This window comes from Spodoptera frugiperda, chromosome 24, assembly GCF_023101765.2.
Source record: "Spodoptera frugiperda isolate SF20-4 chromosome 24, AGI-APGP_CSIRO_Sfru_2.0, whole genome shotgun sequence".
NCBI classification, from domain to species: domain Eukaryota; kingdom Metazoa; phylum Arthropoda; class Insecta; order Lepidoptera; family Noctuidae; genus Spodoptera; species Spodoptera frugiperda.
This window is the reverse complement of record NC_064235.1, coordinates 3,301,445-3,326,066: the sequence shown is the minus strand read 5'-3', so window position 1 is coordinate 3,326,066 and position 24,622 is coordinate 3,301,445. Positions and strand designations below refer to the sequence as shown.

The 24,622-nt window shown below is 46.0% G+C and overlaps 1 protein-coding gene and 1 long non-coding RNA gene across 3 annotated transcripts; both read right to left on the bottom strand.

Annotated features, from left to right (window-relative positions):
* Positions 1-1,945: 1,945 nt before the first annotated feature.
* LOC118281517 (uncharacterized) lies at positions 1,946-3,749 on the bottom strand. 2 transcript variants are annotated; one of them, XR_007706899.1, is made up of 3 exons: positions 3,347-3,749; positions 2,921-3,128; positions 1,946-2,295 (listed from the first exon to the last, which is right to left on the bottom strand). It is a non-coding gene; the product is annotated as an uncharacterized LOC118281517 (long non-coding RNA). The 2 variants fall into 2 exon arrangements; XR_007706900.1 differs by having other exon boundaries at positions 1,946-2,773; positions 2,921-3,524.
* Positions 3,750-8,347: 4,598 nt separating this feature from the next.
* Positions 8,348-9,819, bottom strand: LOC126912230 (uncharacterized). The gene is made up of 2 exons (XM_050703367.1): positions 8,583-9,819; positions 8,348-8,379 (listed from the first exon to the last, which is right to left on the bottom strand). Exons 1-2 carry the CDS (start codon positions 9,817-9,819, stop codon positions 8,348-8,350), a joined length of 1,269 nt encoding a protein of 422 aa, XP_050559324.1.
* Between the last annotated feature and the right edge of the window lie 14,803 nt (positions 9,820-24,622).

Genomic DNA, 24,622 nt, shown 5'->3' with positions numbered 1-24,622 from the left:
GTTACTTCCCCCGCACTATTTAATATGTCATCCAAGGACATCCTAGAGGGGGTCTTGGAGTGCCTGGCCGCTAGGCCAGACCTCCCGATAGAGAAATGTTAGGTGGAAGCAATGACGTGGTCGAAATTGATGAGACACACTTGTATACAAGAAAGTACTATAGGGGCCGGCTGTTAAGGCGGCAAACATGGTCATTTGGGTGCATAAGCCGCCTTACTAGAAAAGTTCACGTGGAACTTATCCCAGATAAAACCCGTACGACTCTGGACCCTACAGTGGAGGCAAACGTTCGCACAGGGTCGTACATTACATACTTCCGACATCTCCGCGCCTATAATAATAACCATCTACGGTTGGGCATGAGGGGTCATTCAGCTGTCAACCACAGCCTGAACTTTGTCGGGGGGCACGGTTGACATTCCCGTAGAAGCCTCCCTGGGAGTACCGGCTCCAGGTGGGAATGTGAAGGTGAAAATTCTCACCAACACCCCAGAGCGGCAGTGGCTGGAACTCAAAAGGCATTGTCGGACATGCAGGAGCCAGCGTCGCCTTAACTGGTACATGGGAGAATACATGTACCGTCATAACATATTAAAGGATCTCCCATCAGACGCGGCTCGATTTCGCCGTCTCTTACGGGATATGCATAGGGTCTATCCCGGCTTAGGGAAAAGAGGAATCAAAATCAGAAATTGTCGGTGTCGCGACCCAAATTGTCGCCGTCGAAATTAAACCCGGTACGAGTAATCTGACATTTCTCTATCGTGAGTACCGCCACATCATTTTAAAAGAACATCAGACGCGACTCGGTATCGCTGGCTCTTACGGGATATGCATGAGGTCTATCTTCCTACACATTATCCAGGTTAGTTTCTACTTTTCTATCTCTGGTCCCCCAACACGACGTACTTTTTTTTTTTTTAGAATTATTAGTACATTCTTAGGTACTATAAGATTAAAGGAGAATGGCAGGGTTGTATGGGAGTTTCGTACAGCAAAAAATTTTCGTGTTCCCGAATATTTTTGGATTTAATTGGTAGTAAACATGATTGGAAAGCCCTATAAAAATTCTCAGATTTTTAGAAGCTGGGAGATAAGAGATATGAGGTTAGGTTAGTCTATGGTCAATGGGAATATTCTGTAGATATGGATATTTTACAAGATTTTCATATTATTTATAAGGTAGAATATACATATAGTAGGTATGGGCTAGTAGAGAAGCTTGTTGTTAATAATATCAAAAGCAAAGGTCAATCGCCAAGGTTAAGCAACCCTTGCCGACTTTGGTGTGTGGATGGGTGACCATCATAGCAAGTCTCCTTCGTGTTTCGGATGAAGAAAGAGTAGGAAGATAAGAAATGACTTATGGAACATTTATCTTATATTAAAGTAAGCTACTATCATCATTGTCTAGAGTTTGTTTCGCGTTGGCGTTGTATTTTGTTGAGTGAGTGAGGTTACCGGAGGCGCAATTACCCCTTCCCTAACAACCCTTAAATTCCGAACCCCCAAAAGGCCGGCACTTCTAACGCCTCAGGTGTACATGGGCGGCGGCGATTGCTTACCATCAGATGATCCGTCTGCTCGTTTACCAACTTATTGCATAAAAAAGGTACTTACCTAGTATAACTCCGAAACCCGACTTTTGACCTTAATTGTAGTACTTTAGTAAGTTTATTCAGTTTGAGAATATTTATCTATAGAAGGGTGTCTCATTACTATTGAGAGGTGGTCCCAACATTACCCTTTGTTCTTTATCACGTGTAAGCACTAAGCACATAAACATTGTTTAAGTGAAAAAGAATGTAGGAAGTTGATAAATTGACAAGAGTACCCATTCAGTAGGGTGCTTAAGGAGTGACCTATGTCCAGCAGCGGTCTACAATAGTTTGATAATGATTAAGTGCTGATGGAGTTTTGAGCGTAGGTAAATAAAACAACTTAGTTTTTGTAGGAATACATTTACTTTATTTTCTTATACATAATTACTTGATTGGTTCTTAATATTACTTCATCCAAAAAAGGGGCAGGTCGGGTCATACCCTCATGGCAAGCATAACTCAAATACCAAAGAATGCTCATAACATGCGAGCAGCATCCCACTGTTCTTAAACCTACAATACAATTACAGCAATCACTTTTGATTGTGTCCCGGCTATTCATATTTGTTTCTATTAGGAGAAGAGTGGCAGGACTTTATTTTAGCTTGAAGCAACATAGACCATCTGGATCATAGAAGCTCAAATTGCATACTTGGCCCCAGCAAACTTCACAAACTTCATTCATGGAAGGTGTCTGTAAATAAATAACATTCATGTATATAAATTGCGCAAAAAATAACCAGGCTAGAGAATAAATCTTGACACACAAGGATTGGTGGTTTTTACCGAAGACCTTTCCAAAAATACTAAATATATTTATTGTTCACTGGAGTAGAGAATGGAAAGACCAGGATCTTTTTGTTGTTAGTAGAGCCAACATCATTAGTGTCTTACATTTAGCAACATAAAATTGTAATTGCTCTTTGCATTGCGTTTTTAGAAGCTAATTACTAAAAATATGTTATTTCATATTATTATATACCTGCTGGTGCTCCAACAAACAAGCAGGTGTTGTTGGGAGTAAGACTTTGACCACATGCAGCACACATCAGTTCAGAATTATCACTTTTCTGCTGATTAGGTTTAACGGATTGAATATCTTCATTTAGTGAAGTATCCTTAGTTCTCACTCTTAACCAACACCGCACACAAGCTTTATCTTCAGGATGAAGCTAAAATAAATAATATAAATAAAGAAAAGCTTTCATTTAAACATACATGCTATTAGTGGAAAATATTTACATTGTTTTATTTCTTAGTTTATTTCAAATAAATAAAATACCGAATTGATAAGTTATAATACTTGTTCTTATTTATACCTGTCGTGGTTAGATCCAAGTAGCAATTGTGTACGCCGTTCTTTGTTCTTCTTCAATCAAAATTCTGCATTGCCTGATTCTTAGTATGGGTTGTCCACATACAACACAAACACTGATGGCCTATGTGTCTTCTCGGCATATTATCAGAAGAACATGAATGACTAGCTAGCTGCCAGCATTCATGGTAAACATGGTCATCTGGTGTAATCTAGAAATAATTAAATGATTTTGAGTATGGCTCACCATTAAACAAAATAATAGGTACTAATAAATTATAACAGTGTTATGCAAACCAAGTAAGGCAAGTAAATAATACATGTTACCGATTACTTATGTGTTTATTTAGTGTGATATCACACATAAAAGTTATTGAAGTTCGTAACTATGGCCCATTCGTACACACAATGTTATGTGGAAACTACTTACATCTCTAAGATATGTCCACAGACGAATAGTGTTGACGATATCTTCACCGTCATTGGATAAAGCGTGTCTTCTTCTTCGGGACAAGCGAACATTGCAATTGATGCATTGCAAACTCGTCATTTTCAATAAAACACGTACACACAACACAATTAATAAAGTGTCCTTTCGCGAAAGTAGTATCAACAGATTCTGATAGAGAACGGAGAAGCAGTTGCTCAACTCAACGTAAAAATGGCCAGATAATTGCTAAATTGTTTAGATGAAGTTACAAACTACAATCCAAAACAAAACAAGGGCAAAAAACTGGACAGACTTTGAAAGATTAGGGATTTTACGAACCTGTCAATAAATAATTGCCATTACAAAAAAAATATTGATGGCAAAAATAATTCCTATAAATATAAAGATTCTATGCATTAATTATATATTCTAAGGTATAACCTGTAATTGGTTAATTATATTTACTGTTATTTCTATTTCAAAATATTTATTTATCATTTCGAGCTTTCTGATATTTTATTAATGGCAACTAATTAAACATGTCTTCTACGTTTTGTTTCATTATATTACGTTTCGTTACTAAAATCTTTTAATTGATATATTTGCTAAACCCCAGCTTCTAAAAATATTATTTTTACAGAAAAATGAATGGTTTAGTTGCCTCAATAAGTGGTACAAATTTTATCAGGGAACACCAAAAAAAGTATGCTGTACGAATTCTGCCATTCTCCTTTCTTTTATTATTTTTTACGTTTTAAAGGGAAATTAAGTTTTTGTGTCGGGGATTTTTAAAATTTTTCCAAGGCGTTGTACTGTCGCCCGTTTCTTTATTAGCAGAGAGGTCTTTTTTTTTTTTTTTTTTTTTTTTTTTTTAGGGTGGAAAATCATCCAATGACTTCTCCCGCCTTGGGCGAGGCGAGAGGGAGTGTCAGACTCTTACTGACTAAAAACCACCCCGTTCCTACTCCTGCCCGTCGAGCCGGGGCCCCGGTAAACCCGCTAGGTTGTCCGCAGCTCCGGATTAGGCATCAGCCCTACTGGGCCCCATCTGTGGTGGTCTGATGGCTCTTTGAGGCGCGCGCAGAACGCGACGCGCCGCACGCACGGGTCTGGTTCTGGTCGGGCGGCGAGCTACCCTTGCTCGTCGTCCGCAGACCCGCACTTACGGTGGCCGGAGATCGTCGCGCGATCCCCGACGCCCGGAGTGTCTCTCGCGACGGCTGGGGCGTGAAGAGGTTCTTTCTCTCACGCGCCCCGCCTCCTCCTTAGCTAGCATGACTGCTTCGCAGAAGGAGGAGACGGCATCCCAGTCCCCCTCGCTCCGCACCATGGCTTGTATCAGTGCCGGACGCGAGAGGGCGCCGTCGCCGACCACATCCCTGAGGATACGGCGGTGCTCAGCCCACGCAGGGCAGACCGCAAGCGTATGTTCCACCGTGTCCTCCGGGCGGTCTTCGCAGTGATGACACCCGGGCGTTTCCTCCCGCCCAATCAGAAACAGGAACCTACCGAAGCTTCCATGTCCGGTAAGCACCTGCGTCAGGCGGTAGGTGAGGACGCCGTGGCGCCTCTCTAGCCACTCCTCAAAGAGGGGACTTACCGCTGCAATGACAGCGAGCCCAGCCCTCGGTTGCGACAGTCGCTGTTGCCATTCCGCCATGAGATCGCGCCGGAGCTCGTCCCGCCACGCACTAATCTGGCGCGGCAGTGGAGTTTCGCCCCGGCGACGCGCGTCGGCGCGCAAACTAAAGACGCGCGCGAGCACCTTCGCCTCCAAATCCCACGGCGGGAGTCCGGCAAGGAGGTTAGCCGCCTCTCCGGAGATCGTGCGATATCCGCGGATCACTCGAATGGCCATGACCCTCTGGGACGTGAGCAGCGCCCGGGCTGGCCGCCGCATCAGGTTCGGCGCCCACACAGGGGCTCCGTAGAGGGCCATGGACCGCACGATCCCCGCGTACAACCTCCGGCAGGAGGCATTTGGCCCCCGAGGTTGGGCAGGAGCCGCTTAAGTGCAGCCCCCGTCCGTTCCAACTTAGGAGCCAAACGTCGGAAATGCTCCACGAAGTTCCATCGACTGTCGAGGACGAGTCCTAGGTACTTCATCGTCGTCTCGACGCCGATGGTAACCCCTCCTGCCGTTATTTGGGCCCCATCCGGAGGTGGCGCGTTCCCGCGGCCATGAAAACACATGGCCTCGGACTTGTGGAGCGCCACCTCGAGTCCCAATTGCCGGATCCTATCAACAACTGTCGCAACCGCTCTCGCCATTAAGTTGGCCGCCGCCTGGTGCGACCTCCCGTGCGCTAGCACCAGCGTGTCGTCGGCGTAACAGACTACGCTGACGCCGTTCGGGAGGTCGGTGCGCAGCACCCAGTCGTAACCAATGTTCCACAGGAGCGGCCCCAAAACCGAACCCTGTGGAACACCGCGCGACATCTCTCGCCGGTTCCACTCACCTTGGTGACCGGGGTAGGTGACAAACCTATCCATCAGGTAGGCCTCGATAACACGACGGAGATAAGTAGGCACCCGGTGGTACCGGAGTGCCTCCAGTATGCAGCTCCAAGGTAGTGAGTTGAAAGCGTTGGCGATGTCCAGAGACACCGCCACAACGACCTTACCCCTGGAAACTGCATTCCCCGTCGTGAGGTCTCTTACGCGCATGATGGCGTCCACCGTGGAGCGCCCTCTACGGAAGCCGAACTGGCCATCCGCGAGGTCTGGCCCAAATCCAGACAGGTGCGCGACGAGGCGGTTCGAAATTATCCTTTCGAAGACTTTTCCCACCTCGTCGAGCAGCACAATGGGCCGGTACGCGGACGGGGAGTCCGCAGGGCGCCCCGGCTTCTTCACGAGGACCAGTTTTCCCGTCTTCCACTGAAGCGGGAACTGGCCCCTCTCCAAGCATGCGCTGTAGAGACCTATTAATCGAGGCCCGAGAGCCTCCGAGGCCAGGACCCACGCCTTGCCATGTAGGCCATCGGGTCCTGGGGCGGTGTTCTTGGCGCCCATCCGGCGCACCGCCGCTCTCAGTTCTGCCTCGGTCACCTCCGGAACGGTGTCGTCGTCATCGTCGCTGTGGCCCGCATTGGGCACCGCAGGGGGCGGAGTCATGAATGGAGGGGTGAAACCCCTCCGAAGTCGGGGGAACAAGGCGCCAATTACCTCCTCCACAACTTCTGGCCGGAGACTCTGAGTCAGCGGGGGAGCCCAGGTGCGGAGCTTATCGCGCACCATCCGGTAGGGGCGCCCCCATGGATCTCTGTTCAGAGTCTCCAGCATCTCTCGGCGGGCTTCCTCCTTAGCCCGCCAAATTTCCGCTTTAAGGGCGGCCTTTGCCGCCTTGTACCCCTCGTACAACTCCGCCTCTCTGACCTCCGCATCTGAAGGACGGATACGGAGCCTGCGGTGCCTGGTGTACCGGCGTCGCGCAGCAATGCAAGCACTGCGCATAGCAGCCAACTCCTGCGACCACCAGTACACCTGGCGCTTGCGCTGACCTGGACGGACCCGGGGCATCGCCACGTCACATATTCTGGACATGGCGTCCTGGAGCCATCTTGCTTCCTCGTCGATGTCGGCAGGCCTGTCCGGTGGTATCACCCAGGCCTGCACGATTGCGGCTTCCAGGAAAAGCTCCCGGTCCAGCTGTCTCAGCGCCCAACGCGGGCCACATGGGGCCTGTCTGACTGGCGGGTCCGCGGACTCGGCGGAGACGTCAAACCGGATGTACCGGTGGTCCGAGAACGTCTCCACCTCCTCCATAACGCGCCAGTCAACGACACGAGGTGACAGAGCGGGGCTGGCGAACGATATGTCCACCACCGATTCGCCCTGCATCCGCACGCACGTGGGGACAGAACCCCGGTTCAGGACGACTAGGCCTGTCTCCAGGGCCCAGTCTTCCACCATCCTACCCCGAACGTCAGTGAGCCGGGGACCCCAAGCCAAGTTTTTGGCATTGAAGTCCCCGAGGACAAGTACGGGGAGGGAACGGAACCCAACGACGACGGCGACCAACTCCCTCAGGGAGTTGTGGAACTCGGCGAGAGTTCGGTTCGGAGAGAAATACACGCCCACCACAGCGATCTCTCCGAACCGTGCTGCGACACAACCCCGGCCTCTCTGAGCGCTCTCGAGAGTCGGGGTACCGGCGGCGGCCGACGAGATGATGGTCACCGAGCCGTCCAAGTCCGCAACCCAGTGATCCCTGGGCGGGACGAAATACGGCTCGGAGACCACAGCGACATTTATTGACCACTGCGCCATGCTCTGGAGTAGAAGGTCCTGAGCGGCGGCGCAGTGGTTGATATTCGCCTGGAGGAGGCGGAATGGAGTCATTACTGACAATCCATCACAACCTCCTCCCTGGCGGCATTACGGCCGACGGTGGCCGCGGCGGCGGTAGCAGTGGCGACTGCGGCGGCGGCGGTGGCGGAAACGACGGGGGCGGCGGAGGGCCTACCTTTACCCCTGGGTTTGGTAGGGGGGGAGCAGGCCTTGCTCCCGACCCGGTGATTGGCCGGCTTGCCGGCCGCTGCACATGCGTCGCAGTGCAGCGGGGCGGTGCACGTACCGGCCTTGTGACCGGGCTGACCGCAGCGGAAGCAGCGGTCGCTGCGGTCAACCTCCGAGGTGCATTTAACGCTCACGTGGTGGCCCACGTGGCAGCGGTAGCACCTCAGAGGCCGGACCTCGAGCAGCTTAACCTGCGCCGAGACCCAACCCACCAGGAGCCTTTTGCCCTCCTTAATTTTTTTGGCCGCTGTGACGGGGCAACTCACGACTACCGTTCGTAGACCCGAGTTGTCCGGACGGATGGTGCCTGCCTTGACCTGATCAGCAGGGCACCCACCCGTCCTGGCGACAGCGGCCACCACCTCATGCTCCGTCACGGAGTCATCCAGGCCCATTATTCGCAGATCCAAGCACTTAATGGGCCTGGACACGCGAACCTCGTCCGCACTGAGACACGCCCGAAGCCTTTCAGCTAAGGCGTCAGCGGACGGGCTGCTGGTTGCGCCGGGGACCTCCAATAAACGGGCTCCTGTTGCGGTCGCTTTAATAGCGAACCCGTTAGGGGCCCCGAACTCCGCGGGAGTCACCGCCCCCTTCAATTTGGCGAGGACGTCGCCATATGTTACGCCCCTTTTCACCGCATCGGGCTGTAATGTTATCACTACAGCCGCAGTTTTAGGGGCGAGAAGCAAGGCCGCAGCGCGCTTTTCTTTGCGCTGCTGCTGCCGCCGCTGCCGTTGCGCTTTCTTGCGGCGCTTTCTTGCTTCTTTGGCGACTCTCCTCGCCTCGCCGACGACCTGCCACTCACTGCCGTCTGGGCCCCTTGCTGTCGGGGTAGGCGCACCTGTGGCTAGGGCTTCAGCCTGCTGAACCGCAGCACCCTTTCTCCGTTTTTTGCGTCCTGAAGACGCGTTCGCCGCCGGTGTAGCTTGTGCCTGCACCGCTGGGGGTGCTGGGGTCCTCGTTGGAGGAGCCGCTCGTGGCCTCGCCACCGTTTGAGCACCGCAGCCAGTCTGACCAGAGGAGGTCGAGGACCTGGCCGCAACAGCCGCGTATGACCTCGAGGTCGCTAAGCTCGAGGCCGCTAGCGAGGGACGAAGGAGTCTGCCCTCCAGCACATTAAAACGCTGCTGGAAGGCAGCCATCTCCCTGCGCATCAGACCGAGCATATCGGGCTCCGCCGAGGGTTGAGGATGGCTTCCTCGGCAAGCGGCTAGCTCGGCCTTGGTGGACCGGAGCTCGGTCTCCAGAGCCGCGTTGGAGGCGGATAAGCGCGCCAGCTCTTGCCGCATTTCGGCCAGCTCCTGGTGCACTTTTCCCGCTGAGGGGACTTTGCACACATCAAACACCGCCGCCATTATTTCAGCCTCCATTGACTTTATCTGAGCGGCTTTGGTAGACTGGGATTTCTTCCCAGCTACCTGGCGGAGCGCTTCTCTGACGGTTTGGCGCAGCGTCCCAGTGCCGCGCTCGCCTTCCATATCGTCGGCGTCTGAGACCTCCTTTATAGAGGAGTCTGAGAGGGCGCCACTTCTTGGGGTATCCTCCGCGGCCGGACGCTTAGCCGGCTTGGACCGCGCAGTGGCTGACAGCCTCTTGGCCTTTCCCCTGCCTCTACCCCGCGCAGTCGTGGGGATTTTAGGAGGCGCCGGGGCCTCCTGCGTATTTGAGGACGAGGACAGTCCTCGAACCTCCTCCGTCCTGGGACGCTTGAACGTCGATCTTGTCTGGCGCATTGAAATGACGCTCACGCCAGACACAGATGACGAGTCGGACTCCGAGTCCGACCCCTTCCGACTTGGGGCCCGTGTGTGGGACTTGCCGGACGAGACCAGCGCCTCCCCACGGGCACCAGAGCCACTGGGGCTCTCTGCCACAACAACTGCAGGTGAGCTAAGCTCACCTGCTCTCTCCTTCTCTGGTGGTTGTTCTTTTAAATTTATGTTCTCCATGTAGTTCCCACGAGTGTGGGGGAAATATTCAGTCCACCCAGGCAGTGCCCCCTGTACCTGGGTAAGTGTATATTTGTATCCCAACTAGAGGGTCCACCGGTCCCCTAGCTGGGGGTGCGCTCGAGACTGACACTACTCCTCAGCCACGCATACCCTCGCCGCGCACCAGAACTTGGTATTGGAGGAATTTTTTATAGAGGTTAACTTCCTCGCGGTCCGGGCGATCAAGCCAAGACCCTCGTCCCGTTCAGAGTCATAAAACATGACCATGACCTCTTCCCGGATTACGATGTCGACGGTTGCAGTCGAGGACAGCTTGTGCCCCGATGCTGCTCGTTGGCAGGGTGAGTGCACAACGAGCACCGTCCTTGCCTCTCCGCCACGCTCTCTGCTAGGTTCAGAGAGACGTGCGGAGTGACGCCCCCTCGGAGGCGCAAGCCATGTGTCATCACAAAGCCCGCCGCCCCCAGAACCCATCTCGGGTTCTTCCGCTCCGTCCAGAAGTTCGCTACAGGCAATAGCCTCTCCAACCCTATCACCCCCGTTAGGGGGACTATCACCTGTACCCAGGGTGCACCACGGGGAGAGAGGTCTATTTTTATTTAAATCCGCGGTTTAGCGGTACCTGGGGGCAACCTAACGGTGTCAACGAACCAGGTGGTGTGCGCCCCGAGCACACCGGTGTTTGTCCCTTCAGGGCATCGCCGAACAATCGGAAGGGCACTGGGACCACAGTCTTGGGGGCTCCCCTAGCTGTACCTGGTCGCTTAACCCGTTTTTTCCGCAGCTTCGCCTTAGCAGGCTTGCTAAGGCGCATAGGGCCCCCGTTGCACATTGAGATTGGCAACGGGGTTTACAAGCTTAGGGCACACCCTAGGTACTCACCTCCCTGTCTACACCCGGCAGGGAGGCTACACACCTTCGGGTTTCCCCCGCTCGAAGGGTTAGGTCGGCCCTTCAGGCCCCCGGCAGTTGTTGCGCGCTCCCGAGTTTGTTTGGCGCTTTCTTCTCTGGAGCTTTGCGCTAGGAAAGTGTCAAGGGTGGGAATTCTTTCGGGTACTGCCGTAGTTACTTCCCCCGCACTATTTAATATGTCATCCAAGGACATACTGGAGGGTGTCTTGGAGTGCCTGGCCGCTAGGCCCGACCTTCATAACTAGGCTCCAGGCCCTTTTGGGCGACTTGGGACTTAGTCCCAAACCTCATGCAAACCCCCCCCGCTCCGCTTAACAAGCGAGACCCGAGATCCCGGCCTAGGTCCGGATCTCCTCCTCGGAGGACCAGCTCCAAGTCCTGGAGCAGATCGCGGACGCCCCCGCGATTCCGCGCCGTCGAGCAGGGCATCAAGGTGGTAGTCCCCACCACCCAGGACTTCAGGGCACTTACCGCCCTCCTGATAGGGAGAAACATCCCCTATCATACTTACTCCCTCAAAGAAGACCGCCCAGTCCGGGTGGTCTTCAAGAACGTCCCGGCCGAGATCTCCGAAAAGGAGATCGCGGACGACCTCAGGGATCAGGGGATCCCTATCCTCCACGTCCACAGGATGCACCGTAGAGACGGTGCAGCCTTTAATATGGTGGTCGCCTCGTGCGCTCCCACCCAAGGACACCACCCCATCTTCGCCGTGCACTCTCCGGCCTCAAGGTGGAGAAACCCCACAAAAACGGCAACATGGCTTACGCAGGTGCCCGCTTGCGCGAGAGTGCCCGCGCGACCCGATGTCTACTTGATATTGTTGTTTTCACCAAATCTTGGCAAGTTGATGTATCGGCGACGCATTTCGGAGCAAATTTTGTACTCAAATTTCGATTTTTGTATGATTTCCGTTGCGAAATTGCGATAAAAAGTGTTTCATAGTTTATTTTATTAATCGTTTTTAGTTTTATTCATTTTTAATTTAGTTATTACTTTATTTTTTAATAGCAAGTTAGTACTTAGTTGTAGATTTAGTTTTTGTTTTAGATTTAAGTTGTTTTTTTAATTGTTTTTAAGTAGATTTTAGTTTTTATTAATTATATTTTATTTATTAGTTAGTAAGTAAGTATTAACAATGAATCCTTTAGAATTAATTTTGGCAAGGAATTTTAATTTGTGGAATTACGCTTGCGCTATTCCCAACGAGGAAACTGCGGTGGCTGCAGCCAAGGCATGGCTGCTTATTCCAACCCGGACGCCTCGGTGTCCAACGTGCCGAGGCCCCATGTCGAGGGAGGCTAAGGATAGTTACAAATTAAAATACCGCTTAAGGTGCTGGAGGTGTGCAAGGGAGGGCAGGCCGTCCATTAGGTCCCCTCTGAAAAATACTTTTTTTGAAAGGGCGCACGTTAGCGTATTAAATACGCTACGCCTAATGGTGCATTTTTTAAGGAAGGATAAGGTGTCGCAGGCGGCCAAAGATGTCGGGGTAACGAAAAAGACGGCGATACAAACATACCATTACTTAAGAGAGGTGTGCGAGGTGGCGGAAGCTCACGATAGAGAAATGTTAGGTGGTAGCAATGACGTTGTCGAAATTGATGAGACACACTTGTATACAAGAAAGTACCACAGGGGCCGGCTGTTAAGGCGGCAAACATGGTCATTTGGGTGCATAAGCCGCCTTACTAGAAAAGTACACGTGGAACTTATACCAGATAAAACCCGTACGACTCTGGACCCTACAGTGGAGGCAAACGTTCGCACAGGGTCGTACATTATGTCCGACATGCACCGCGCCTATAATAACATCCATCTACGGTTGGGCATGAGGGGTCATTCAGCCGTCAACCACAGCCTGAACTTTGTCGGGGGCACGGTTGACATTCCCGTAGAAGCCTCCCTGGGAGTACCGGCTCCAGGTGGGAATGTGAAGGTGAAAATTCACACCAACACCCTAGAGCGGCAGTGGCTGGAACTCAAAAGGCATTGTCGGACATGTAGGAGCCAGCGTCGCCTTAACTGGTACATGGGAGAATACATGTACCGCCATAACATATCAAAGGATCTCCCATCAGACGCGGCTCGATTTCGCCGACTCTTACGGGATATGCATAGGGTCTATCCCGGCTTAGGGAAAAGAGGAATCAAAATCAGAAATTGTCGGTGTCGCGACCCAAATTGTTGCAGGAGCATAAAGACCTCGCTCGCGGGCGGTTGAAGAGCGAAGAAGGCAAGCTCCAAGCAAAGTGGCTCTGGAGGGAACTGTACAAGCTCCTAAATGCTACGGGCGGTTGCACAAAGACAGTCACGCAGTGGCAAAACGTAGGTCCTGTATTTACGACTATTTATTGAAAATATTTAATGGTTTGCTTAATTTCAAGGCGAGACAACGACTCCTTGGATCGCCTTGTTGTCCAAGGCAAGGTGGAAGGCTCTAGACCGCGTGGACGATCTCCAATGCGATGGACCGATCAAGTCAAGGCAATGGTTGGTGACCCCGTGCACGAGTGCACCAGATTGACCACCAACAGGGAGCGATGGCGGGACATCGTGAGGCGAGCAACATCTGCCACACAACCCACAGACACTACATGTTGACCACGACCACTCTGTCAAGAGTGATACGAATGAGAAGAAGAATTGAAAATAGACAAAAAGCGACAGACCTAAAACACATTTTTTAACCCGTACAAGTATGGTTTGACAGAAAACATCTTGCTAAAAAAGACGTTAAAACATTTTGGTCTAAATTCTTTGAAGTATTTTTACGTACACCGCGAACTGACCATTTTCAGGCGGACCTAGACAAATAGTATCCCTATGCTTTTCACCTTATTTTAGGTATTCTATAAGATGGAAATGAAAAACAAGCCATTAAAAAAACATTTTTGATTAAAAATATTTTTACGTTCCAAAATCCTAGCACACCCTTTGGTACTGAACGGAGGAAGCATAAGAGCGTTGTTTCGCGCCAGTATTGTGTGACCGTGGCCTCCAGTTTCTGTGTTCAACGTTACAGTCAACCGGGTATTTTTATTTAAATCCGCGGTTTTGCGGTACCTGGGGGCAACCTAACGGTGTAAACAAACCAGATGGTGTGTGCTCCGAGCACACCGGGCGGCATTTGTCCCTTCAGGACATCGCCGAAGTATCGGAAGGGCCATAACCTGGGGCTCCCCATCTGTACCTGGCTATCTAACCCGTTCTCTCCACAGCTTCGCCTTAGCAGGCTTGCTACACCCGACCACCTTTGGGTTTCTCCCGTCCGAAGGGGTCGGCCCTTCAGACCCCCGGCAGTCACACACTCCCGAGTTTGTTTGGCGCTTTCTTCTCGGGTGCTCAGCGCCAGGAGTGTCAAGTGACTACGTCCAATAAAAAAAAAACTACCTAGAAATCGAATACTGTTCTTGAAAAAAATACTAATAGGCCCAAGTGGCATACAAGAAAAGAAGTTAATTCCGTCTTTTTGAAAAGGAGCGAACAACCACCAGTAATATTCACCCCAATAACATTCAAATATGTGTCCTAAATGGCACAAGCATTGCTTACTAAATCTCTTGGTAATGTTGACCCTATGTCAATAGGTAGGCCATCATTTACTGGATTTAGGAAACGTCACTTTACTCAAGAATTCTTAACTTATATAACAACAGGGAAGAGTGCTTTAAACTTCACAAGCGAGCCAACACAACTGCAGTATGTTTTAAAGAAGCTTAAAGATGAATTGCTGTCTGAAAAAGAGAAGCTTATGTCTGCAGGAACAAGCAAATGGGAGACTAAAGATGAAAAATGTGAATGGGTCACTTGACGAACAATTGGTGAAGATGATTGCCAAAGGGTATCACGCTCTTCGAATGGTCGATGAAGGAGAATTCCGTAAATTTGTAGTTCATCAAAGGAGAATGGCAGAATTCGTACAGCATACTTTTTTTGGTGTTCCCTGATAAAATTTGTACCACTTATTGAGGCAACTAAACCATTCATTTTTCTGTAAAAATAATATTTTTAGAAGCTGGGGTTTAGCAAATATATCAATTAAAAGATAAAAGATTTTAGTAACGAAACGTAATATAATGAAACAAAACGTAGAAGACATGTTTAGTAAGTTGCCATTAATAAAATATCAGAAAGCACGAAATGATAAATAAATATTACAGGTTATACCTTAGAATATATAATTAATGTATATAATTATATGCATAGAATCTTTATATTTATGGGAATTATTTTTGCCATTAATATTTTTTTTGTAATGGCAATTATTTATTGACAGGTTTGTAAAATCTCTTTCAAACTTTCAAAGTCTGTCCAGTTTTTTGCCGTTGTTTTGTTTTGGATTGTAGTTTGTAAGTTCATCTAAACAATTTAGCAATTATCTGTCCATTTTTACGTTGAGTTGAGCAACTGCTTCTCCGTTCTCTATCTGTTGATACTACTTTCGCGAAAGGACGCTTTATTAATTGTGTTGTGTGTACGTGTGCGTTGTTTTATTGCAAATGACGAGTTTGCAATGCATCAATTGCAATGTTCGCTTGTCCCGAAGAAGAAGACACGCTTTATCCAATGACGGTGAAGATATCGTCAACACTATTCGTCTGTGGACATATCTTAGAGATGTAAGTAGTTTCCACATAACATTGTGTGTACGAATGGGCCATAGTTACGAACTTCAATAACTTTTACGTGTGATATCACACTAAATAAACACATAAGTAATCGGTAACATGTATTATTTACTTGCCTTACTTGGTTTGCATAACACTGTTATAATTTATTAGTACCTATTATTTTGATTAATGGTGAGCCATACTCAAAATCATTTAATTATTTATTAGATAAATAGATTACACCAGATGACCATGTTTACCATGAATGCTGGCAGCTAGCTAGTCATTCATGTTCTTCTGATAATATGCCGAGAAGACACATAGGCCATCAGTGTTTGTGTTGTATGTGGGATGTACAACCCATACTAAGAATCAGGCAATGCAGAATTTTGATTGAAGAAGAACAAAGAATGGCGTACACAATTGCTACTTGGATCTAACCACGACAGGTATAAATAAGAACATGTATTATAACTTTTATCAATTCGGTATTTTATTTATTTGAAATAAACTAAGAAATAAAACAATGTAAATATTTTCCACTAATAGCATGTATGTTTAAATGAAAGCTTTTCTTTATTTATATTATTTATTTTAGCTTCATCCTGAAGATAAAGCTTGTGTGCGGTGTTGGTTAAGAGTGAGAACTAAGGATACTTCACTAAATGAATATATTCAATCCGTTCAACCTAATCACCAGGAAAGTGATAATTCTGAACTGATGTGTGCTGCATGTGGTCAAAGTCTTACTCCCAACAACACAGCTTGTTTGTTGGAGCACCAGCAGGTATATAATAATATGACATAACATATTTATAGTAATTAGCTTCTATAAACGCAATGCAAAGAGCAATTACAATTTTATGTTGTTAAATGTAAGACACTAATGATGTTGGCTCTACTAACAACAAAAGGATCCTGGTCTTTCCTTTCTCTACTCCAGTGAACAATAAATATATTTAGTATTTTTGGAAAGATCTTCGGTAAAAACCAATCCTTATATGTCAAGATTTATTCTTTAGCCTGGTCATTTTAAGCGCAATTTATATCTATTGTATGTAAATGCTTAATTTTGAATTACATGAATGTTATTTATTTACAGACACCTTCCATGAACAAAGTTTGTGAAGTTTGCTGGGGCCAAGTATGTAATTTGAGCTTCTATGTTCCAGATGATCTATGTTGCTGCAAGCTAAAATAAAGTCCCGCCATTCTTCACCTAGAACTTATTTTGTTTTCATAGTTGCAGAAACAAATATGAATAACCGGGACACAATCAAAAGTGATTGCTGTAATTGTATTGTAGGTTTAAGAACAGTGGGATGCTGCTCACATGTTATGAGCATTCTTTGGTATTTGAGTTATGCTTGCCATGAGGGTATGACCCGACCTGCCCCTTTCTTGGATGAAGTAATATTAAGAACCAATCAAGTAATTATAAGAAAATAAAGTAAATGAAATTCCTACAAAAACTAAGTTGTTTTATTTACCTACACTGAAAACTTCACGCTGCTGGACATAGGTCACTCCTTAAGCACCCTACTGAATGGTTAAATTCTCATGTCAATTTATCAACTTCCTATATTCTTTTTCATTTAAACAATGTTTATGTGCTTAGTGCTTACACGTGATAAAGAACAAAGGGTAATGTTGGGACCACCTCTCAATAGTAATGAGACACCCTTCTATAGATAAATATTCTCAAACTGAATAAACTTACTAAAGTACTACAATTAAGGTCAAAAGTCTGGTTTCGGAGTTATACTAGGTAAGTACCTTTTTTATGCAATAAGTCGGTAAACGAGCAGACGGATCATCTGATGGTAAGCAATCGCCGCCGCCCATGTACACCTGAGGCGTTAGAAGTGCGTTGCCGGCCTTTTGGGGGTTAGGAAATTTAAGGGTTGTTGGGGAAGTGGGGTAATTGAGCCTCCGGTAACCTCGCTCACTCAACGAAATCCAACGCCAACGCGAAACAAACTCTTGAGAATGATGATAGTAGCTTACTTTATTATAAATGTTCCATAAGTCATTTCTTATCTTCCTACTCTTTCTCCTTCCGAAACACGAAGGAAACTTTCTATGATGGTCACCCATCCACACACCAAAGTCGGCAAGGGTTGCTTAACCTTGGCGATTGACCTGTGCTTTTGATATTATTAACAACAAGCTTCTCTACTAGCCCATACCTACTATACGTATATTCTACTATTCTACCTATGTAAATAATATGAATATAAATAATATGAAAATCTTGTAAAATATCCATATTTACAGAATATTCCCATTGGCCATAGACAAACCTAACCTCAAACACAAAACTGGCTATATCTCTTATCTCCCAACTTCTAAAAATCTGAGAATTTTTATAGGGCTTGTTTACTACCAATTAAACCCAAAAATATTCGGGAACACGAAAATTTTTTGCTGTACGAAACTCCCATACAACCCTGCCATTCTCCTTTCCCGAAAATCCCGGGATTTCCCGGTTCCAGCAGAGTCCGGTACCGAAAATCCCGGTTCCTTGAGACAGTACCGGTTCTCGATACCCTACATATGATGGAGCACGTCTGCCCATAAGCAACCTATACACTCGGGTCTTGAGTCTTGAAGACACCCACCCAAGGAATACCCATCAGGAAACACAGACTGCGGCAATGATTTGGACAAAGTTTGGACTCATTTGATCAAAATATACGGTACTAAGTTCTATGTATACTTTTATGTTGCATGAAGAATAAATTAATAAATAAATGCTTTTCAAATATTGTATACTCCTTTTTGTTTGGCAAAATCTTTTTCATATATCATATTGATACGAAAAGACATTTAGGAACGAGAACGAGTTAAGATAACACTAATAAAAAAAGTAAAATAAACAATACTCTAACTCAATGTTTAAAACAAGATTGATATGGAACTAATGGGAGGCCCATGTCCAGAAGTAGACATCCTGTGAGATGCAATCATCTATAAATAAATAAAGTAATATAAAAGCCCAACACCAATTACCAGCTACAAAGCAAGGAATTCACTCAAAAAACCAACAAGACATCCATACAATACAAATAAAACAAATAGATAATCATGTCATCATTACATAGTATAAAATAAAGTCGCTTTCTCTGTCCCTATGTCCCTTTGTACACTTAAGTCTTTAAAACCACGCAACGGATTTTGATGCAGTTTTTTTAATAGATAGAGTGATTCAAGAGGAAGCTTTATACATATAATACATGCATAATATATCACTATTGCACCCATGCAAAGCTGGGGCGGACTGCTAATACAATATAAATAAAAATATTCTTTTATGAAATAGGACACAAACAAGTAGACCAAACAACACCAGCGGAGTTACAAGAGTGATGATCGAGACTCCAGTAACCTTTACTAATAAAAGTGAACGACAACATAGCTTTTCCAAACCAGTTTCTATGAGATTAGTCCATTCAAATAGATCTGTTAACAAGCATGCTTGTATGAATGTGATAGAAGCTTGTGTAAGGATCATAGTAGATGGTAACAGCTTCAGTTTTGGACACAGCCAATGTTGGTAGGTGTATTGGCTTCATGTTGGCTCTATTGGCAGTCTTGTTGGTTCTGCCAGTGAAGTGGAGTTCCATGTTTCTACCATAGCTCTGTAACAAAAGAAAAGGTTAAATTAAAACTCAGTATGCAAGGAGTATGTTGAGTAAGGAGTTGTAAGGAGTAAGGAGTTGTTGAGTAAGGAGTATGTATGTTTAAATGCCTACCCTCCTGGGGCCTTAGTCTGAATGGGGCCTTAATGCAAGAGGGACGGAGCTATGTAGGTTGTATAGCTCCGTCCCTCTTGCTCTGCTCAATGATCGACCATTCTGACACATTTGTAATAGCAGACTAAGGCCCCTGGTTGGGTAAAAAATAAAATTTAATTTAATATTTAATAGTAACACACAGAAAACAGAAAGTATTATTTTTTTGTATTTAAATGGTTATAATTAACTCAATTCTACTAATTAAGCTGTTTTATTAGATATCCATAATGGAGGTAGTTGTAGACAAAATTTGATTATAATAATGTATGTGTGGTCATCAAGATTAAGAGTATGTACCACAAAATCATATTGATTGGTTGTCAGGAAGGGTGTAAACTACAAACAAACAGGTCCCTAAATGAAACAGTTTAATAATATGTAGCATTAAAAATATATCCTTCTCTATACTCCGAACTATACTATGTATATTGTATAAATTTAAAAAACAGTGGTTGAGCAGGTATTTAAAGTGTATAGCGGTAAGTCAAAGTCAAACTTAAAGCATTTATTTCAATAATTAATCCTAAATTAGGCACTTTTGAAACATCAAATTGAATTGTCCGTCAGTCTGTCTATCAGTGAAGCTAGGTGCTAAGCTAACAAAAGAAACTTTCACATAAATTATAATACAATCACAGAAATATTAGACTTTATTTATGATTAACCTATGATTAAAGTAAATTGTAAGAAAAATAAGGACCTACATTGGGATCTTATTAGAAATAAATGTCACTATGTAGCTATGTTACAAAGAAGTAATATTTAGGTAAACTGTGGTACTATGTGACCATTTCCACTGATACTAAGCTATGTAGCTGTGCAAGGAAGATGTGCAGCTCGAGTATGTGATGTAGGGAAGCCATCCATAGCACACATCTTTCCATATAGCTTAGCTGAGTCCGTTCCCACCAATGATAAGCTATGTGTACCAATGAATATGATTGGAAGCCAAACACATCCACAGCAACGTAACATAGCACATCTCTGGTGGAAAAGCACCATACTTCAAATATCATTCAAAGCAAGAAGGTGGTAATATATTACCACCACAACTTCTGTAAGCCAGGATCTACAATAGATACAACCATGAAAACACCGGAACACTGAAGTCTGTCGCATCCCAGGGACATGAATGTGTAATGACTGTCTTGGATCCCGCAAGGAAACAAATCAGAAGATGTTATTAGAGGAGAAGAAAAAGAGTCTAGTGAACTTATATGACACATACTTAATGCAACTAATGTTCTACACCTATTCAAATGATTTATCTAATACACACCACTCCTAAAACAACCCACTGACCACATAGTTGTTATCAAAACTTAGAGAAACTGGCTTTTTTAAAGAGGGAAAATCATCCCTTGCTTTTGTTGAGGCGAGAGGGAGTGTCAGACTTACTGACTAAAAACCAGCCTGTTCCTACTCCTGCTTTTCGAGCCGGAGTCCCGATAACCCAGCTAGGCAGTCCGCAGCTCCCGATTAAGAGTTCTAATGTGTGAGAATGGAAAACCGGTCAGTTAACGAAAACAGTAAGAACTGTGATAGGTACTCACATCTACCAAAATCTAGCTCAATTCTACTACAGTACTACATAAAACTGATTACCACTGCGCCGGCTCAAGGCAGGAGTAGGAACCCCTTAATGTTTAGTTAGTAAGAGTCTGACATTCTTTCACCCAAGGCGGGAAAATTCATTGGATGATTTTCCCGCCCGTACCTATATAGAGAAAATCTAAAGAATTTGGTAGTGATTGTCGTGCTTTCACGATACATTAAACTACTTGTAAGGAACTGGAGGGAAATTGGATATGGATCTGTCTAATAGGAAAAACCGGTCGGTGAGATTCGTAGAAGTAAAACGACCGAAAACCGTTAAATAGTCTGAGTCCAAGGATGTAATCTAATTAGATTCTACTGTACCAATAGTAATCGGATTCTTAAACCTTTGTAGTATTACCTATAATATGCATTATATAATCAAAGTCTTAAACAACTAAAATATTCTCTTATGAGAATATTTTAGAATTGCTACCTAACCCCTAAGATAACTGACTAACCTAGAATTGAACACGTGGTTCCTATTAGTTTTTTTTTCTAAGCACCCACGTGGAAGGTCACATCAGAAAGTCGTTAATATTAAAACAAACAATGATATGAAGATAATATTTAACGGTGTAAAATAAAGAGAAATACTTACAGTTAAAATAATAACGGCTCAGGCGATTCAGCAAATACCGTTTCTCGACAGCGAATGCCGCGAATGGATTAAAAATTTTTATTGAACGAAATTAAAAGCCTGAATGAACCAAATGAATGACAATCTAAAGGAAGCAGTGTTGCCATAATCTGCTGCCCTTAAATCACGTTCCAATTTGGTTGGACACGGACTCGACCGCCGATTTTCTAAAACATTTCCTTAGTATGAAAAATAAAACATTTTTTTGAATACTGTTGATCATAGTATTGAACAAATTCTTTGGTCTTCTTTGGTCCATAATAATACGTGAACAGTGGATGTTATTCAATTAATCTCCTTTTTTTAGTAAGTGAATTACTGTACAGCAAATTCCCGTAGATTTTGCTACCGCCATACATTTGTTGCTGGCAATTGCCGTAACAATAGGATCATTGCGAATAGGAAACTGTTGGTGGTCATGAAAAAAAAATATTTTAAAAAAGCAACTAGCGATTGGACGCCCTACCGTCGTAACGTCTGTAGCAATGTCGGAGTAATTGTGAATTGAAAAGTAAATAAATTTGCTCTAATTATGAACAAAATTATGGTAATTCATGCAAAAAGAAATAACTTTAAAGTGAGAAAATATTTAATTCAAAATTGAACTAAAGCGCCTGCCAAAACTTGCACAGCAATATTTTAATTTTATACAAAATGTCAACTAATAATTTTTAAGGCACTTAATATATTTTTTTTATTATAACAATATCTTTAAATTACATAAACAATTATAATATGAGTACCATTTAACAACTGTTCAATGAGAAACACACATTATAATATTAATTATTAAGTAGAAAACATGACTATTTCAAAAAATATCCAAGGTTTCCAATGAACAAAAAAGTTCCATTAAATTTGTCAAGTCACTCTTTCATTTCTTTTATAATCAACAGTTATGATATCTACATAACACTAACTATTTTAGAGTAATAACTTATCTAAAATATGATTGAAAAGTATATTATTAAAAATAAAGTTAAGTGCCTACAATAATAGTCACAGCAACAAGTAGCAAATACTCTAATCATCACTGCTATAAAACGAAAGTGACAAAGAATATTTAAATTGATAATTCCAATTCCAGTTTCACGCAAAAGTATTCCATTAAGGTAATATATAAATGTAATACTTTATAGGTTTAAAATTATAAAACTGTCGCGTATAAAGTATCAAATATGCGATCACTCGGGATGAGGACCGGGTATGAATATTAAAAATCTATTTAGTCCGTCAGTTAGGTAATGAAAAAATATTAGACACGTATTTTTTTTATTTTATCCTATAAGATAACAATACTTATTTAAAACGAATCAAAGCTTAAGAGTGGACGCAAATACATTATTTCTACGTATAAAATGTACATAGAATGACGTCACGCAGTATTTCAAATCTCCATAAGAAAATAAAGAATACGTGTCTAATATTATAAAATAATCTGCAAGGCGGACATAGTCATCTATCCTATTCTATGGTAGGTACCTACAGTTTTAAACCGAAGATTATTAATTATGAAATAGTTTTATTCTCGCACTGCGTTGTTCGTTAGCGTGCATCGCTCGTTTCGTTCGTTTTTGAACAATCTAAGAGATCTGAGAGTCCGTCGCGGAGACGACGACGCGTATCGTCGCCTGGTGCAGCTCGCGAGGAGAGCACGGACACCATCGACGACGACGAGGAACCTTCTTCGTCTCCTCCGGCGGCGGTCCAGGCGTGCCGTCTGGCAGGCAGGCGGTACGCGGCCGCCGGGCGGTCGCGGTGTTTTACGACGGTTCACTTTCAGCTCGATAATTGGGCCGCGAGACCGTCGAATATCGACGAATTGCTGTCGCGGCGGAAGCTCGATATCCTCCCCGTTGATACGTCGACCTCGACGCCCGCTACACGTCGATCCTATAGAGAAAATAACATTTTGAACCGGACCCGACCGACGCTCGGTACGCAGTCTCCGAAATAAAACACCGGCACGCGCCGATCTCGCCCACCACCCGCCGAACCGAGCCGCCCGGCGCCGCTCAGCTTCATGACCGACACCTCGACACCGTCCTCGTCCTCGAACCACCTAATTTTCCATTATTAAAACCGATTTTATTAGACGCGTGTTAGTGAAAACTTTCGACAGTTCCGACGAGAAAACGTTCCGCGACATCACTGCGCTCGTTACGGTAAAGTTCCGTGGTACCTTAGCGCGCGCGTTCCGACCGTGAGAGATGGGAAATTAAAAGTCTATAGCACTTGGATTCGCTGGCAGCCGAGGAGGACGGACGCCTACAGAAGTAGAAGATAACGCCTCAGCCTCACGGACCGCAAATCAAGATTAATTCAGTTGGCCCGATCACGCGAGGCCCTCCGTCGTGTCCGGTGCCCGGTCTGCCACCAGCGGCAAGCCCCGGGTACCGCTCGGCGGGTCCCCCGCGCGGGTCAGCGGCTGACGTGTTGCCACCACCACCTGAAACAATCCTTAAATTAAAATTCGGCGATGATGTTTCATTGAGGCCGCGAGTCATCGCCGCGCTCCGCCAAGCTTGGTCGGGAGAGGGTGGTCGGTGGGAAGGTATTCAAGAACTCCCGCCTGCGCCCCACCGAAGCCGCAACCTGCAACTAGCGATCCAGCAGTGGTCAACCGCTACTAGGTACCGGGGTGCGAGGCACCTAGTCCTCCTCGATTCCTGACACCCCGACTTCACCTTCGCCGCCGCTGTGTGGCCTGCTTGAGCCGGAAGACATGAAGCCACCACTGCCACGCACGACGTGGGTGCCTCAAACCGACCACCGTTGGAAGTGACGCCGTGAAATCAGAATAGCGGTGGTGCAGCCTGCCGCTACCGCAGCCGCCGCGCCCCGCTCCCCTGCCCCCGCACCTACAACACCAGCCACTAGCGGCGCATCAACAGCAGTCAAGACACCGCCTCCGGCAGCGATAGGATAGGATACAGGCACAGACCTGGTTCGCGCGACCTCGCGCCCCCAGTCGGGGACACAGAGAAGACCTTTAGCGTGCGACTCGTCAACGAAATTCGCCTTCGAACGCCCGCCGAGACCGCACGCTTCCACGCTGCGCCACTACGAGCTGCACCCCGCCCCCCGCACGCCGCACCCCGCGGCCACGCACGCATTAAATCCGCGGTTTTGCGGTACCTGGTGGCTACCTAAACCAGGTGGTGTGGACTTCAGGACATCGCCGAATAATCGGAAGGGCACTGGGACCACAGACTTGGGGGCTCCCCTAACTGTACCTGGTC